The following is a 13,799-nucleotide window of genomic DNA, read 5'->3' on the forward strand; positions in this document are numbered from 1 at the left end:
TGAGGGGCTCAAGTTCAGCACAAGTGAATTGTGAAAGCAGAGATCCTTACCAGTCACAGAAAGGGTTCTGGACTCTGCTTTGACCACGAAAGGCACCCAGGAAAGGGTTTTAACCAGAGGACTGTGGTATAGGGACCAAGGAAACTTTTGTAGAGATCCAGTTGAATGACAGGAGGGTGGTGTGAGGGGAAATGTGTGAAAATGGATGGGAGATCTTCAGGATGTAGACTCATCAGAGGCGCCCGGGTGGCTCAGTCGGTTAAGTGCCGGGCTCTTGATTTCAGCTCAGGTCACGATCTCACGGTTCATGGGATTGAGCCCCACATGGGGCCTGGGAATCCTGCCTGGGATTCTCTCTCGCCCTCTCTCTCTCTCTCTGCAACTCCCCTGCTTGCACACATGCTTTCTCTCTCAAAATAAATAAACAAATAAACAAATAAATAAATAAAAGAATGTAGATCTGTCAGACTCCCATGGGGGAGTTAGGCACAGGGCCTCCTGTCAGTGTACCGCCTCCGGGACATCCCCCACCCCTAGACCCTAGTGAAGTTTGTCTTTTTTCATACTTAATTCTCTGAATTGGATATTGCTTCCTTAAGCTGTATGGATGAAAGTGTAATTCAAACAGCTTCAAGATGTTGCTTTCCATCTTTCACAACACAGAATGAGAACAATGAAACATACAGATAAGCATACAGATCATTCAAACACGTAATACAAATCTGTGCAATTTGTCTGAAGGGACCCTCAGAGGGTGAACATAGCCAACGGGCAGGAGCAAAAAAGAAGGGTTTCATCTGGCACAAACACATTAACGTAAGCTGGAAAGTATTCATAAAGATGTCTTCATAGCGTCTGAAGCCCCACTGGAAGAGAATGCCAACTTTATAATATGGAAGCCAGTCAGATCTTCCTGGGGTTTCCCCCCCCCCCCTTTTGCTAGCTAGCATAGATATTGAATTGACTCAGCCAAGTTCAGCCCATGCACATTATACAATCGTTCCTAAACTCATGGCAAATCCCAGTGGGGTGAGATCAGGCCTCCAGAAAAACATGAGACAGACTAAAATTGTCACAATCAGGGAGAATGGATGTCTTTTCATGAAATCCATATAAGATGGCTTATTCAAATACATCATCTGCTTGGTTGTAAGACACATCTGACTCCACCAACCCAAATCCTTCATAACTGAAGTTTCTATCACTCGATGCTGTATGACTCTTCTTCCCTTTCAAAGGCTTTCCTCCCTGCGGGTCAGACGGCTCAGACTCAAACACAGCAGAACTCACAGCCTGAGGTCCTTTGGCAAACAGAACCTCAGCCCCTTCCGGCTCAGCTGCATCTGAATGATTGGCTGGGGACAAAAGTCGGTCACTCCTTAGCCTTTTTCTTATTTCTTCTTCTTTACTCTGAAAAGCGGTATTAAAGAATGAAAATGAGCCCCAATAACTTCCTCCGAGTTCTCATTAATATGCCTGAAATTAACCTGTATGATTTTCCATTTCCTTATTCAGTCACTTCACAAACATGTGTTGAGGAACTACATAAAATCTTGGTTTGCGAGCATAATTCGTTCCGGAAACAGGCTGGTAATCCACTTGTACATCAAAGCGAATTTCAGAACCACTGGCTCAGTTGTGATCGTGTGACGTTCAGGTACGACTCATATTGCAAGGCATGGCTTGTTTATCAAGTTAAAGTTCATTAGAAACGTTTGCCCGTCTTGCAGAACGCTGGCAGAACAAGTTACTCGCAATCCAAGGTTTTACTGCACTATTAAAGACACTCACACACTCCCTAACCTAGTGGAGCTGAATGGGGAGTCACTTTTCCCCCCCGAGAGGCCAGGTAAAGGGATGGAGACAAAGGCTGTCAGACCACAGCTGTGAAAGCTGCTTCCCGGCAGGATGGGGGACAGAGGGTGATGGGGACCCGGGTCGGTAGTGGAACAGGTGTTGGTCTAATGGTCTGCACGGCCTCCTCTTGGCCTCTATCCTCCACCCCACGCCCCCCTCCCATCCCCACCCCAAATGAAGCTTTTCTTCTTCCAATGAAGAAAGCTCCATACTTCATTCTGAGAATTGAACAATGCTTCCTTAGGCTACTCAGATGAGACAATACTTCAGCCAGCTTCAAGATGTTGCCTCCCTCCTTCACCACACAAAGAGAATTAAAGTAAAATTAAGCATCCTGCCTAGGAAGCACAGATCACTAAGACACTGGATCTGAATCTTCAAGCTGCAGATAGGAAAGGCCTACGTGGGCTCATTTCAGCAGGTAGCACACAGTGACACAAGAGCTCAGGTACCTTCTTGTGCCTCTCCACCGCTCGCACCTTCTCTTCTAGATCGTTCGTTGTGAAAGCCTTTGCTTCCTTTTTGAGCTGAAGTTTTTTCAGCCTGGCTGGAGGCTTTCTCAGAGGCCGCTCGGTCCCGTTTGCCTGGAGGAAGAAAAGGGAAAAAAACAACAAAAGGGAGAAACAGACATAGTCACTGGTGGAGGAGAGAGACGGGAGAGGTAGAATCAACACAGTGTACAATGTCGATCCTAAAAATCTGAGCAGATACGTTGGCAGATTTAAAAATCACGATGTGGGGGCGCCTGGGTGGCGCCGTCGGTTGAGCGTCCGACTTCAGCCAGGTCACGATCTCGCGGTCCGTGAGTTCGAGCCCCGCGTCGGGCTCTGGGCTGATGGCTCGGAGCCTGGAGCCTGTTTCCGATTCTGTGTCTCCCTCTCTCTCTGCCCCTCCCCCGTTCATGCTCTGTCTCTCTCTGTCCCAAAAATAAATAAACGTTGAAAAAAAAATAAAAAAAATAAAAAATAAAAAAAATAAAAAAAATAAAAATCACGATGTGAACGCTGGTCACCCCAGAACTAATTCTTCGAAAAGAGAAAAAAAGGTCTATTAGATGCCTAGAAGGAAAGACAGGCTCTTTCTAAAACGCATTAAAGAACGCAACAACGTTCTGGAGCTGGAAGAAGGCTCACGAGAAGAAAACGTTCTGGAGAATGAACACAGGTGGGAAAAGGTGACAGACGAGTGATGAGTGAATGCTTAGTTCAAGGTCAAAAGTGAAACCTGGTAATTTTGTAATATGCCACAGCTGGAAACACCTTTCCCTTGGGATCGAGACGGGTTTTGAGTACTTTGGGTCTCATGCAGGAGAAAATTAACCCGAGCAGCCACCTCGGGCTGGCCTTTGCCGTCAGGACTCTGTGAATGTTTTCAGGATGGGAGGAAAAATCCCCAACTATTTCGTGTGACCGACTACCCTTTCCAAAGTTCAAAGCAGCGATAATGACTTTCTGATGACAACTTCTAGTTATAAAAAAGGAAAAGTGTCGTGAAGGGTTTATAAAGAAAGTTTTAATGTACATTTTTTTCTTTTTAAGGATTAGTTTTCTATAACGTACATCCGTTAGGAAAAAGTAACGTGACACGTAAATAACTGCATAGTCTTCTGTTGAACCCCCTGGCCCCCAGTCCTACTCATCAGCATGAACTATGTGAAAGAATTTGGTATGTGTGTTTCCAGGCATTCTCTACGTACATATATTTATGGACATATGTATGTGCAGTACAACTGTAACGCTAAACCAAACGTAAATGAAATGATACCCTCTACAGGCTGTGCAATTTGCCTTCTTTACTTAATTTGCTACGGACATCTTTCTAGTTCTATGACATCTTTCCAGTTCATTATAAAGTAAACTGATTGTTCTAGGTAATTTCTCCAAAGACTTTTAAAGGCAAAGGAGCCACTGATATCCATTGTAATATCTGAAAGAGTCTCTTTACGCTACAAGCCTGCTGGTCCTGAGAAAACACATCAGAGAGGCAGTCTAGCATGTTAGAAAAAGATGCCAGGTCAAGACTCAGACAGACCTCGGTCTGAGTCCTGACTTGGCCAAGGTGTGCTTTGCGTGAGTTCTTAAGCTCTGTGAACTGGCTTTTGTCACTTAAACGGTGGGTTTAATGATACTTATTTCACAGGATTTTCTTTTTTAAGGGACTGTACAGTAATCACTCGGGAAATGGTAATTACATTTCATTCAATGAAAGGAGTGACTGTTTTAATGAAGTTTTAAATTTTAATTGCAGTAGAGTTAACATACAGTGTAATATTCCTTCCAGGTGTACAATATAGTGATTCAACCATTCCTTACATCACCTGGTGCTCATCACAAGTGCCCTCCTTAATCCCCATCACCTGTTTTTCCCATGCCCTCCCCTCCCTTCTGGTAACCATCAGTTTGTTCTCTATAGTTAAGAGTGTTTCTCGGCTTCTCTCTCTCTTTCCCTTGCACGTCTGTTTCGTTTCTTAAATTCCACACATGAGTAAAATCGTATGGTATTTGTCTTTCTCTGACTGACTTATTTTGCATAGTATTATACTCTCTAGTTCCAACCATGTCATTGTAAATGGCAAGATTCCATTCTTTTTTATGGCTGTATAATATTCCTTATGTAACAATCCATCTATATATATAATATTATATACCCTACCACTTTTTTTTTAAAGGGAATTTTTTTTAACGTTTATTTATTTTTGACACAGAGAGAGACAGAGCATGAACGGGGGAGGGGCAGAGAGAGAGGGAGACACAGAATCGGAAGCAGGCTCCAGGCTCTGAGCCATCAGCCCAGAGCCCGACGCGGGGCTCGAACTCACGGGCCGCGAGATCGTGACCTGAGCTGAAGTCGGACGCTTAACCGACTGAGCCACCCAGGCGCCCCTACCCTACCACTTTTTTATCCGTTCATCCATCAATGGACACTTGGGCTGCTTCCATAGTTTGGCTATTGTAGATAAAGCTGCTATAAACATAGGGGTGCATGGATCTCTTTGAATTAGTGTTTTAGCATTCTTTGAGTAAATACCCAGCAGTGTGAATACTGGATTGTTCTATTTTTAACTTTTGGAGGAATCTCCATACTGCTTTCCCCAGTGGCTGCACCAGTTTGCATTCCCACCAATGGTGCAGGAGGGTTCCTTTTTCTCCACATCCTCACCAACACTTGTGGTTCCTTGGGTTTTTTATTGTGGCCATTCTGACAGGTGTGAGGTGATAGTTCATTGTGGTTTTGATCTGTATTTCCCTGATGATCAGTTATGTTGAACATCTTGTCATGTGTCTGTTGGCCATCTGGATGTCTTTTTTTGGAGAAATGTCTGTAAATGTCTTCAAGCAGTGATTTTTTTCTTTTCTTTTTTAATGTTTATTTATTTTTGAGAGAGAGACAGAGCACGAGCTAGGGAGGGGCGGAGAGAGAGAGGGGGAGACACAGAATCCGAAGCAGGCTCCAGGCTCTGAGCTGTCCGCACAGAGCCCGATGTGGGGCTCGAACTCGTGAACCACGAGATGGTGACCTGAGCCGAAGTCAGACACTTAACCAACTGAGCCACCCAGGTGTCCCCAAGCAGTGACGTTTTTCAATGACAGCACACAGAATCATCACCAAGATAGAGTATTTGTCCTGAAGGGCAGGAATGGGCCAGCAGGCGGCCTGGGCTTTAATCCGGGTTGACCTCTAATACCCATGGTGTCCCCTGAGGCAAGACACCTCTACTCTTCGGACTTCATGTTCTTACATGTAAAAATAGTGAGGGGGCTGAGGACCGCTAAGGTTCCCTCCAGGTTTAAGAACCATGCTTCTCAGAAAGCCGTTTAGAGGGAACCATTTGTTGAAGCTCTGGCTCACTTACAGCCATCAGACAGTTTTATGTGGTGAGAAGTTTTTCACTACACGAAAACCGTGGAATGTCTGTCAAAGCAAGTTCCCCTTCCCCCATCGCTGTATTATTTTTATGACAATTGGCTGTTAGGCTCCCTCCTGGCAAAAGCCATTTGCTGCAAAGAGGGACGTACTTGCTGGAGTGGCTCAACTAAAGATACTGTGAAATTAGTATGAAAACAGTTTTTTAGGGAAGTTCACTCACAGAAGGCTAAAAACGTGAAATGGCAATCCCAGATTCAGTGAAGAAAGGCTCCATGAGGCTTGACACAGGAGTCTGAATCTTAACTAAAGGAGTAGGTGAGTGGTTCTGAGAGACTTGGGATTTCCGGTCTGGGTGGACTCTTCCTGTGGCTTTAGTTCAAAATGATGCCTAGGAAATCAAGTACTTCCTCCCGCTTCCGGAAGTTAATCCAACCTGGGCAACCCTCATCCTTTCCCGAGTTTGACATTTGAAGTAAAAGCCTTGGAAGACCTGAGGGAAAATATCTGTACTCTTTCCCACTGGATTTTATAAAGTCAGGCGTTACCAACTGTTGGCACTTAAAAATAACAATAATTGCATGATGCTTAGAGAGGGTGCTCCCTATAAAAACCCTAAACCTGTAGAAGTTACTAGTTCAATTATTTCCTTTAAGAATACCATCAGAAGACTGTCACACCCAAAGATGCTGTGATGAAGTTTGGATCTTGTTTCTAGCCAACCTGGCTTGTATATATTACTTCCTGTGGCCACCATGTAGCCCTCGGAGTTTCCCTAATTAGCTGTTGATCCACAGGTAAACCTACCGTGGCTATGTTCCCTCCCCAAAGTCTTGTGCATAGAACGGGTCAAAGCTTCCAGGAGACCTGCCGTTCTTGCTCTAGCCCCGTGAGACCTCCCAGCAAGGTCACAGCGTCAGCTGACATTAGTCTTACCCAGCCCACTTCCTCCTCCTTAAAAAACTCCCCATGAGGTTCAACGAGTAACGGTAGGGACTCTGATGCAAGAGAGATGAACTCCCTAACTGCACTGAAGGTTACCAAGGGCAAAAGTTGCCCAGAGAAGGGGGTACACTTTGGCCAGAGACAGAATGAGTCAACAGAGAAATCGGAGTCTTGTGTATGGAGGCCAAGGGGCAGGGGAAAAACGAGTCTGGGATAAAAGACACCTCAAGTGGATAATACCAATGTGGATAAATGAGAGCCAATTACACTTCTTATAGAGATCTGTACCAATCCAGACACACAGCGACGTGTGCATATAAAGTCCATACACATTTATGATACAGCCACTTAAGTCTCTTTAGAATATTTAAAAATATACTAAAAAATTCATTTAGTCTGATACTTAGGTTAATATTATATCATTATATATTATAATTAATTATATCAATCTAATTCTTTCTGAGTTACTCAAAGTAAATTCTATTAGTATGACTCTGTTTGAAAGCATGTTACCCCAGGGGCACTGTGAAATTGTTGTAGTACTTGCCAAGAAGCAAATGATAACAATTAAGAAAAAAGACGAATGGGGGCCTGTGGATATATACTTCCCTGGACCTCCAGGGAGAGACTGACCCACAGGAGGGTCCCCCAATTCAGCAGATGAGTGGAGGACCTCACTTTTCAGCATCTTGTCTTATTTTTCACTCTACATGAGAACTAAATTAAAGAAGGGGACAGATCTGGGGCGCCCGGGTGGCCCTGTCGGTTAATTGTCTGATTTTCGCTCAGGTCATGATCTCACCATTCGTGAGTTTGAGCCCCGCATCGGGCTTAGCACTGCAGAGCCTGCGAAGGCGGAGCCTACTTGGGATTCTCTCTCTCTTCGTCTCTCTCTGCCCCTCCCCTCCTCTCTCTCTCTCAAAACAAATAAACTTAAAAAAAAAAAAAGAAGGGACAGATCTAACATTCCCTGGTATTTATACTAATGGTATATGTTAGAAGTCTTGTTTTTAAAGTATTCTCACATTTATTGTTCTATTTTTCCCCCCATAATATTTGATTTAAAAGATTTTGGGGGACCAATGAAGAAACCGTGTTACATGGCTTCATCACATTGTATAACTGCTGACATTACTAACATCCCTTTGGTTTGCATTTTTAGCCAATTTTATCATCTGTTGTTTTTTTTTCTAAAAAATATTATTAAATATTGGATAGGAAAAGCATTAACTATCCAATAATACTTCCGTTCTTAGTATGTTCCCCTTTCAGTATTCACTACTCATCTTTTCACATTGGCTCAAAACTTTTGCCAAAATATGAAGGCACCTGGTGTCTGATATATGCATGTTCTCAGCTACAGCTGAACTGTAAGAGACTTTACCTGTGACGCTAAGCAATTATACCTCTCCCTCATTTCCCTGTGTTCCTGGGGATACTCTTTGTCCTCTGCCTGGAAGTATGTTACATTTTCAGGAATCCTTTAGAATTCTTACACAATGGGGGATTTCATTTCAAAAGATTTAACACTTTCCAGCTTTATAATGAATTTGAGGGCTTTGTGTATGTTGGTAGAAAAGTAAGGGCAGTGATTCTTGGCCTGGGCTGCCCACTAGAATAACCTGGGAGCTTTCAAAAGCACTGCGGCCAGAACCCATCCCCAGCCACTGGTCCCAGGGGGACCCAGGCACTGGGATTTTCTTTCTTTTCTTTTTTTTAAACATATTTTTTAAATGTTTATTTAATTTTGAGAGAGGGAAAGAGACAGAGCTCGAGGGAGGGAGGGGTAGAGAGAGGGAGACACAGAATCCAAAGCTGTCTCCAGGCTCTGAGCTGTCAACACAGAGCCCAATGTGGGGCTCGAACCCACGAACTGTGAGATTGTTACCTTGAGCCGAGGTGGGACGCTCAACCAACTGAGCCGCCTAGGCACCCTGCGAATCCCAAGGAGGCTCCTCACTGTCAGCACAGAGCCCCATGTGGGGCTCAAACTCACAAACTGTGAGACCACGACCTGAGCCAAAACCAAGAGTCGGATGCTTGACCGACTGAGCCACCAAGGCGCCCCTGGGGTTTTCGAAAGCTTCCTAGGTGATTCGAATGTGCAGCCAGGTTAAGGACCACTGCTCTAGGTGATAAAACATACAGCTGTGTGTTACTGCGCTGGCTTTTTGCAAATCTAGATTATGCTGGGACATCGTGGTCCAAGTGCGGAGCAAAAAGCAAAAAAACAAAAGCAAACAGCTGTGTTATTCTTACCTACCTCTGCGGTCCTGTCACATTGAAATCCTTTTGAGAACAGTCCAACTAGGCTCCTGACAACTGTTCCATTTCTACAGAATATGAACACACTCATCATCTTTGTCTCACTTAATGATGTTATTGAAAGTCAAGCCTGTAGTTTTCATTTTTCAGATACATTTCTTTCACAAGGTGGCTTATGTTAGTTCACCTTGTCGTGCCCTTGTAAGGTCTCAGTCTGGACTCCATCTCTGGCGTCTGAATCACTGGAAAATATTTTAATGCTATTCCCATTGCGGTTAGCATCAATTTTCTATAGCATTTCCCTGAAGAAGGCATCGCTTAGCGACTGAAAGTTTCCACAATTTATCCTCCTCCAAATTGTTCTCTTGTCTTTTTTTCTTTTGACACACCTTCCTTTTTTCTGACCCCCAGAGACTCACCTATAGCTGGAAAAGAATCCCTCCCCCTCCTTTTCCACGTTAAAGACCCATCTTCCAGTACTTTCAAATAAGATACTGTACTCGAAAGTGCCATGCATCTCACAGACGTGAACTGTCATTATATTGGTATTATCTTTCCCACTATATAATCTATTTTTACCTTCCCCTGTCCCCTACACCCTCTGATTATTCGCAGCCTGATAACATCATTCGTGAGGTTTAGCGATTTCCTCTCTTTTCCCCAAATACCTTCTGCAGGATGTATATTCTTCTTCAAGAGAAAATGCCACTTTGGTTTTTATTCATGAGTCTTAAGCAATTCCTACACGCAGAGAAGGAAATTACCTTTGTTCAAACACTTAAGTGACTTGGTCTAGGTGGCATACTTGATTTAAATAATGTGTCTATTTGTCCACAGTCGATTGTTTTCCCTACAAGACAAGGATGGGCGGCCATTGAGGAGCCTTCGATGTTATTTCTGGTCCCCATTTCCATCCTTTCTGTGTCTTCCTTGTCTTTCCCACTCATCTCTCCCTAGGCTTCTTTTCTCTGTTAATTCTTCTTTCCACCTTCGTTAGGCAATGGGGTTGCTTGGGAGCTTTGTTAACAAACGAACACCCGAGAAAGCAGAACAAACAACACCTGCCATCGTCTTTACAGGTTTAGACAGAACTTATTAAAAAATTAAGGACTCAAGACTTCGGCCACAACCAGTTAAAATCAGAGTAAAAATTCTGCTCACGCTAGGGAAACACTACAACCGATTAGTCAAGATGAATCAACAAAGAAAAAGAAGAGTGTGAGGAGTTTTATAACCGTATTCATTTCTTCCTGTTTGACCTTAGGGTCAATATCGAAATGTGTACATATAGGTGTATATATAAATGTGTAAGCATATCTGTTTTAGCTTTCGCATTTAGGCCTATTTTTTATTAGATAAATCAGAGTTCAGTTTTATATTCACAATACCTAGTCCACAGGCAATGCTTAATAAAAATTCTTCAAAGAATGAAGGCATGTTATCCAATGGGGCTTACTGTCCCTCAATTTCAGTAAAACCCAAGATATGTTTTACTGGATTCCTTTATCATCAACGATCAGGGCAGTTGCTGGGTGCCTGGCTGGCTCGGTCCATAGACTATGCGACCCTTACTCTGAGGGTCGTGGGTTTGAGCCGCACGTTAGGAGTAGAGATTGCTTAAATAAATAAACTTCTCTTTTTAAAAATTTTCTATGAACTTATTATTATTATTTTTTTAATTTACATCCAAGTTAGTTAGCAAATAAATAAGCTTTAAAAAATGATTAGGGCAATTCCCGAGTCCGTGGAAAAGGATGATGTGGAGATGGGTGAAAGAATTGATGGGAGAGAAACCTGGCTTAGATAAATGCTATAATCTGCATTGTGACTTTGGAAATCGTAACTCATGATCAATCATATTCTATTACTATTTTAAACTATTACTATTACTTTCAAACTAAACTATAACTATTAGCTTATAGCTAATGTTTAATTAAGGAATACTTGCCATGACATCATAAGATTCTCCATTTCTAAGTACTTTGCTGTGGCTTTGTATTATTCCTTGACCAATTAATTCCTCCAGGATGTCTGATGACTTTTGTCGCTCTCGGATCTTGGGGGCTTGGGGGTTATGGATTAATCCACCGGTCACTAGGTCTTCCAAAGGAAAAGAAAAAAGAAATAGGAATTTAAGCATGAACATTTTATCAATCGGATGCTAAATGGATGCCTTATAAATCATGCCGCTTCATTAAATCTTGGGTGAACACTCTTACCTACATATCTGTTTCTATTATAAATCTTTGAATCCTTTGAAGTTGAAAGTCTTCACGTTCTTTTAGAGGATACACATCACCATAATATACGGTTTGCTTAGCAAGCCCCATATTAACATAACAAAAAGTCTTTCATGTGCTGCTATGTACTACTTTTTTTGTTGTAACAACACTTATACACTGGGGTAGGACTACATGGGTTCTCGACACTAATTACCAAGCTAGAGCACAGCAAGGAAGGAGATCTTCTTTCAGTGACTCTTGTGAGTTGCAGTTTGGTTTCTATGCTTTGTATACAAAGGATAAACAGTGCGATGTTGCCAAGAGACTTCTAGTTCCGCAACCTTGAGCTTACAATTACGCCATCTGCTAAATCTATGTAAGTAAAAGTAATGCCTTTTTGAAAAGAGTCTTTGAACGAAATCAGAACTGAAGTGAAGTGATGTCAGCTAAATTTTTATTAATGATTCTAAAAATGGCACCGAAACGGTGTCTCCGGGAGCCTTTATAAACTGCACTAATGAGAGAGATCCCATCCCCCCATTACAAACCGCCCAGTGCTCCAAATAAGCAAGCATCTGTTTTTCCGGACTCACACCATGAAATAAAGGTGCAATGAGTCTTCAGAAATGAGCTATTTTCTATTTTGTAATCATCAAGAAGTGCTCACTGTAACCCCGTTGATTCCGTCTAGTGGACGGAGTCTTTTAATGAAAATTTCTAACCTCGCTGGTTAACAAAGACAGTTTTTGTGAATTTGCAGTGGGAAGAGAGAAAAAATGCACACATACACACGAGCCAGATGTCTCTTACTTCAGAATATTTGCCTTCTTGTTACGAGAGACTTCTCTAATTGACCGCTGCAGGTAACTTCAACAAATCGCCTATAATCTCATTTCTTGTCCAGTGTTGTGTCTTCCTTCTACCTTCTCATGTGTCTGGAATAGACTCGATTCCCACTGTAAAGAGCTATATACAGATTTTGGTACAGAGTGGTAAAGCATGTCTTTGAAGTATGTAACCTAGAAGCTTGAAACCACAGAGAAAAGTTAAAGCTAGAGGTAAAGAATTAGATGGATTTTTTTTTTTTTTTTTAGAAGGTGGATTTACCTGGAAGGGCCAAAATAATAACAATTACTATTTACTGAGCATTTACGTGCCTGGCACCATATTAGGTACTTTATAGACTTTATAACACTGTGAATTCTGTGAGAGAGGTACTGTTATCCTTATTGTACAACTAAACTATATGAGAGAGGCGAATTAACTTGCTTAAGGTGACATGGGTAGGAAGAGAATCAACTAGGGTTTGAACTCAAGAATATCCGACTTCCACATCTGTGTTCTCTGCCACCCTGCCCCCCCCCCCACTCCTTTCCCAAGGTCATGGATGGAGGTCCACTGCATGATCCATTATTTTTCTGAATCTACCAAAGTATTTGGCTTGACATTGACAGTCGTTAGCCTACAAAGAGAACCCTGAGCTATCATGGTCATTTCAACTAGTTCTCATGATTTCTTGGGATGCTGAAGACGATTGGGGAAATGTGTGAAAATGACATTATGCTTTTTTCTGATCATGAAAGTGATACATGGTTACATAGTAAACTTGGATAGAAAAGAATGAAAAAAGAAAAGAAAAATGCCCATACTCTTAGCATTAAGAGATTACCACTGTTAATATATCAAATTTTACTTTTAAAAATCAGACACCATACTGAAGATAGTTATGTTTCCTATGCAGTCAACATATACACTAGCATTTTTTCACGAGATCGGAAACTCTTCATAAGCCTAAGTGTCAAAAGCGAAGTCATACGAGAAAATGTAGGTGAATTCATCTTAAACTCTGGTGTAGGAAAAAACTTTCTAAACATGACTCAAAATCCAGATTCAATAAAAGAAAAGATTGAGAAATCTTTGATTTTAACTACATTAAAAAGTGTTTGCAAGGAAAAAAAGAGGAATAAATGTCAAATATAGATACCATGTAGCTTGTGATTTGATGTACAAATGGGGTACAATGTCATTTTTGGTATTTTTGCTAAAAATGTATAACCTGAAATTAATCATGGGGAATTCTCAAACACAAACTGAGGAACTTTCTACAAAAAGCAATGGCTTATATCTCCAAAATATCAATCCAATAAAAGACAAAGAAAACCTGAGGGACTGGCTCTGGATTAAAGGAGAAAAACACATTATGTCTAAATTAAACGTGTGATTCTGGATTAGATCTTGAACCAGAAATTTATTTACAAAGGACATTTGTGAGACAATTGATAAAATTTGAATATGCAGATGAGACGATGTACTGCCTAAGGGGTAATTTGCTGATTGTGATCCCTGTACCGTGATTATGCAAAGAATATCCTTGTTTTAGGAAACACATATTGTGCTTAGGAGTAAAGTGTCATTATGTCTGCGATTTGCTCTTAGAAACAATCTAGGGGCGTGTGTGTGTGTGTGTGTGTGTGTGTGTAAGAGAGAGAGTGTGTATGTGTGTTTACGTGAGAGAAAGAGTGTGTGTGAGAGAGAGTGTGCCAGAGAGGGTGTGTGAGTGTGTGTGAGAGAAAGAGTGTGTGTGAGAGACAGAGACAGAGAGCATGTGTGAGAGTGTGTGTGTGAGAGTATGTGAGTGTGTGTGTG

At 42.0% G+C, this 13,799-nt stretch overlaps 1 protein-coding gene across 1 annotated transcript in view; it reads right to left on the minus strand.

The window, feature by feature from the left end:
- Positions 1-495: 495 nt before the first annotated feature.
- STMND1 (stathmin domain containing 1) overlaps positions 496-13,799 on the minus strand; it is a 26,869-nt gene continuing 13,565 nt past the window's right edge. The window contains exons 3-5 of the mRNA XM_040460552.1: positions 10,880-11,031; positions 2,310-2,441; positions 496-1,410 (exon numbers count right to left, since the gene is read on the minus strand). Of these exons, the coding sequence (XP_040316486.1) occupies positions 1,123-1,410; positions 2,310-2,441; positions 10,880-11,031 (572 nt within the window). The 3' untranslated portion in view covers positions 496-1,122. The remainder of the gene's footprint in view (positions 1,411-2,309; positions 2,442-10,879; positions 11,032-13,799) is intronic.

This window comes from Herpailurus yagouaroundi, unplaced genomic scaffold (genome assembly GCF_014898765.1).
Source record: "Herpailurus yagouaroundi ecotype Mexico unplaced genomic scaffold, PumYag 250, whole genome shotgun sequence".
NCBI classification, from domain to species: domain Eukaryota; kingdom Metazoa; phylum Chordata; class Mammalia; order Carnivora; family Felidae; genus Herpailurus; species Herpailurus yagouaroundi.